Below are 4,683 nucleotides of genomic sequence, written 5' to 3'. Positions count from 1 at the left end.
AAACTTAAGGAGTGGCGATCAAGCTGAAGACACCAACGATACAAAGTAGAAGAATGCTGGGTGTTAGTGACGGCTTACCAGCTTCATATAGCTCTCATCACCGGCGTTCGTTGAGGTAAGCATTTTCATGGGAATAAACAGAGGAGCCATTTGCTTTTCTGAATCTTCGCGACTGCAACGAAAAAGTGGAAGTTTGGATTCAAAGAGTTGGCTAAACTATCACTGGCCAAACGATCTATGTTTTCGGATGGTCATGACCTTGCCTCGCGTCGATAATTTGTGCATAACTAAACTTTGCTCATATACTGATAAGTTTCATTCGCTGTCCTTGGGTTCATACTGGAATCCTAGTTTCTAATTAGTTCTATGTATGTTTGGATGGCTTTGATGGTCCTGGATAGTCTTTGCTAACTTTTCGAGATTTTTGTAGTTTTATCCGTAATTTCTATCATCACTTAAATTAGCTAGGTGGATATTGCAAAATAACTATAAAGAAAAAGGAAAAATCTCTCAGCCCTTTTTTGGGTACGTCAATGGCCCCAATAAAAGATTGTTCTTCCTCTTTGTCGAAGTTCAAAGTTGTGTATTTCATTGAGTTTCTAGTGGCATTTCATGATTGGTTTCTTATTTAATTGATAAAAATGTATCTGTGATTTTCATTGCAGTACTCCTGAGAATGGATTCCTTGAATATGATCCCAATAAGCCCAAGCAGACGATCCTTTTTCCAAATACTGTATGCATTCTAGCTCCTTATTGGTTTCTTTCAAGATATGAGTGTGCTGCGTGAATACTTGTTACTTTCTCACAATAAGATGTTCATTGTTGGTGTTCTGTTAGCACTACTTTTATATCAAGTATTTTCTATTTGCCTTTGTATCTGCAAATATGGAACTCATTTCATCTGTCTTATTTGTATGTACACTTATTACCCTATTTTGGATGGAATATGGAAACGGTGATTTTAACTGGTTTAATCCTTCCATTTTTTGATACAGCATGTCGCAGAGCTGATAAACGAGATTTCTATCCTTGAGTTGGAGATTTCAAATTTAGAGCGTTATCTTCTCTCATTATATCGGACAGCTTTTGATCAATATGTTGCCAAACTAAATTCCTCAGCCAAGGACAAAGACTTTGGAACAAGTTCTTCTCCTGGAACTGTGAATATAGATGAGAGAGATGGTAAAGATAGAAATGCTGAGCCATCTCATTCACTCTACCAGGATCGATCACATCATACTGATAACCTTCTTCCACCAGAAAGTTCACAAAGTATTTCTATGAATCTTGAAAAGTCTCCATCCTCTGAAAATGTAAGTCTTCATTTCATAAAATGTTGTTCGGATGCCATTGTTGCAATTCTGAATTGATCTTTCGCATAATTGGCTATAGGACCCTGTTTACTGTTATTTTGCCTGGCATGCAGAAGTCTGAACCAGGTCACCGGAGTCTTGCAGACCATCTTGGTGCTTCTCTTCATCATGTTCATGAGACGCCCAATAGGCTATCTGAAGAGATTCTCAGATGTGTTTCTGCAATTTACTGCAAACTTGCAAATGCCGCTCCTCCAAATCAAGTAATTTTATCACCCTTTCCGTCTCCATCTGCATCTTCCTCAAGTACATTTTCTCCACAGTATCCCAGTGATATTTGGAGTCCTCGATTTGATAATGAAGCTTTGCTGAATACATGCGACCTTGAAGAGCTGAAAGTGAGTCGTGGTCCATATAGTGGTATGGTGGAAGTACCAAAGATACGGGTAGATGATGAGAGGTTTCATTATGCTGCTAGTATGCTGCATAGTTTCAAGTAAGTAGCCAAGTCCTCCCAACCCAAACCCCAATTAGCTAAATGGTTATTTGACTACTGGAGAATTCAGTGTTGTGGCATGTCATGCAATGGAACTCATTTTTGTTCAGACTGAGACCAATACTGTGCATATGCTCGTGATTAATGAAAATTTTTGTGCTTATGCAGATCATTAATTGAGCATCTTGAGAAGGTTGATCCTATGATTTTGAAGCATGAAGAGAAGCTTGCATTTTGGATTAACATCCATAATGCCTTGATGATGCATGTAAGATTCTGAGAACGTCCCATCAAATTTAGATGTGGAATCTCATTTGAATTTTCTCTTGTATTAACCTATTAGAACATTCAGGCATATTTAGCTTATGGGGATTACAGGAATCACCTGAAGAGTGGATCCGCCAAAATAAAGGTAATTAAAATACTATTCTCCCCATGATGCTGCTTCCATTTTTCCTATTACTCTTTAGTGATTAAATCTTAAGCTGCATTCCTGAATTCTTGTCTGCAGGCATCATATAACGTCGGAGGATGTATTGTAAATGCTTTTGTGATACATAATGCAATCCTAGGATGCCAATCTCGTCGTTCTTCACTAGTATGGCTTTAAGTATAAATCCAGTTTGTATTAGTTTTCATTTTGTAATCAGGACCACTAGTATTTCAGACTTACATTTTCCTTGTCTCTTTACGTATCTTTTGCAAGCTAAAGTTAATCAGCAATTAATTTGTCATTGCAAACAATTGAATTTTGTTTCTACTAATTTGCAGTGGCTGCGGAGTTTCTTCTCCTCATCAGGAAATAAATTTAGAGCTGGCAGTGGCAAGCATATCTACGCCCTTGACAAACCTGAACCACTTGTTCATTTTGCACTTTGTTCTGGTTCATATTCTGACCCTGCGGTAAGATTTTATCAATCAATCTTATGTCTACTATTATGGTCACTGAAGACAATTTTGACTGCATATATGCTACCTCGATGTATAAAGAAACCCCTTTTATGATGTTGTGTATTAGGCTTTATCATGAAAGCCTTTTTTAGGTTTTCTTTCTTTGCATTTGAATACCTAAAAAATACTGACTCATTGAAAGGAATGGAGTTGAACGTCTGGTGGTTCTTTGAAAATTCAGCGAAGGATGTGACCTCTGAATAGGCTAATGCAGAATTACCTTCCCAGAGAAGTAAGAGAACTTCAAGAGAAAATTCCAAAACCAACATAGTCTCTGCATGCCATGAGAGCATTTTTCTTCCACATCACTATAATCATACAGCTTCTTTGTGTTCAGTCGTATTCTCTGAACATGTATACCAACATTCGAGTGATACATGGCTGGTTTGATTTATTTTGGCTCTCTAAGTTACCTCTGGCAACCACTAACATGCTCAGAGAGGATCAGAGACCAGAAATAACTTCACCTTTCTCTGGATGTCTTCCTAAATTGAGCTATATGTCCTCTCAAAGTCTCTATCTTCTTCTTCGTTTCTTCCTCTTTATTGAAGCATGAGATGCTCTGTGATACTTGTGTTGGCATTAGGTTCGACTTTATACAGGTGAGGGTGTGATGCAAGAGCTGAAGCTTGCGAGAGCCGAATTTATACGAAATAGCATCCATTTCCACGGAGACAACAAGATTATTCTACCAAAGATTCTCAACTACTACGCCAAGGATGCATGTATGCAGTTATCAAGCATTTTGGAGATGGTTAATGACTGCCTACCAGAAGCACAACGGAAAGTAATTCAAAGTCTCCAAGGGAGGTCGGACAAATGTGTAGAGTGGGCTCCTTATATTTCGGCTTTCAGGTATTTAATACATAGAAAATTAGCAGATGAAAGGACATCCATCTGTTCAAATCTTGTATCAACTGCTTGAAACTGCAGGTTTATTCCTTGTTCATAAATATTCCAGATGGAGTGCTCAATATGATAATCTTATTGTTGGCAGCATTCTCCAAGTGATGTCGCTGTTCTTGTAATGGTATTTACTGTTCAAAAGAAAGACATGGAAGAGATACATTTGTACATAAGCAAGCAGATTATCTGTTAATCAACCGTATAACCTTCAATTAGTGTCAAAAGCAGTGACAATCACGAGGTCTTTCTTACGTGAATTGCAGAAATGAGGTAATAAAAAAAATGGTTCACAGGTATTAAATTTAGCATGATAATTCTAGTTGGATCGGTTAAAAGTTGTAGGAGAGGTGGTGGTCCACGACAAATACGGGCTCTCTGCAAGCTTCGCATGCAAAACTTGGTAATGCAAAAATACTAGTACTCTACCGATTCAATTCCACCGCCTCCTAAAAAAATGATAGCAAGTTAAGGCAATCTGTACATCTCTACCCAACACTGCTGGTGGGTTCCAGCCTCACGAAGACAAGACCCAGCCCCGGCCCCTCTTTCAAGTAAAGAGGGCAAACTAGGAAGAGGAAAAGTTTCACAATATATATCAGGTGGAAAAAGTGAAAAAAGTGAAAGGAGTGAAGAGGACAACAACATTTGGAGACAGGAGAAGAGAAAAAGGGGGAAAGGAGAAGAAAAGAAGAAAGGGGAAAGGTGATTCCTTTTGCTTAGTTTCCTCGAGAGCAAGGTATTTTTACACATTTTTTCTACTGATTTTGAGGTAGGTTTCTCAACTCCAATCTCTTTATTTGAATTTGTAGGCTAGATTAGCGTTCTATCTCATTTGGTTGGCTTTCTCTAAGCTATTGGAAGAATATTTTGAGAGATTGAAGTGGGATTAGAAGTGATTTTGTTTCAAGGGTGTGAAGTATCTTGTAATTCCTAATTTAATTTGGCATTTTTCCTCTTAGAAATTAAAATGCAAAAAACTGAGAAAGATACTTTGTAAGCTCTCTAATTGATATGG

General features: G+C 37.9%; 1 protein-coding gene across 1 annotated transcript; it reads left to right on the top strand.

Annotated features, from left to right (window-relative positions):
* The first annotated feature begins 533 nt into the window (after positions 1–533).
* On the top strand, positions 534–3,751 carry LOC137950311 (uncharacterized). Its single transcript, XM_068796705.1, has 10 exons — positions 534–583; positions 666–735; positions 840–914; positions 998–1,315; positions 1,429–1,811; positions 1,980–2,079; positions 2,164–2,223; positions 2,323–2,409; positions 2,583–2,714; positions 3,349–3,751. The coding sequence occupies exons 1-10, from the start codon at positions 534–536 to the stop codon at positions 3,685–3,687; spliced, it is 1,614 nt and encodes a 537-aa protein (XP_068652806.1). The 3' UTR covers positions 3,688–3,751.
* The last annotated feature ends 932 nt before the right edge of the window (positions 3,752–4,683 follow it).

The sequence above is a fragment of the Aristolochia californica genome, unplaced genomic scaffold (assembly GCF_029961685.1).
Source record: "Aristolochia californica isolate CCGP_79_NKW_82.1479 unplaced genomic scaffold, dmAriCali1.0.hap1 SCAF_14, whole genome shotgun sequence".
Lineage (NCBI taxonomy): Eukaryota > Viridiplantae > Streptophyta > Magnoliopsida > Piperales > Aristolochiaceae > Aristolochia > Aristolochia californica.
The sequence above is the reverse complement of the archived record's forward strand: the minus strand, read 5'-3'. Positions and strand labels throughout refer to the sequence as shown.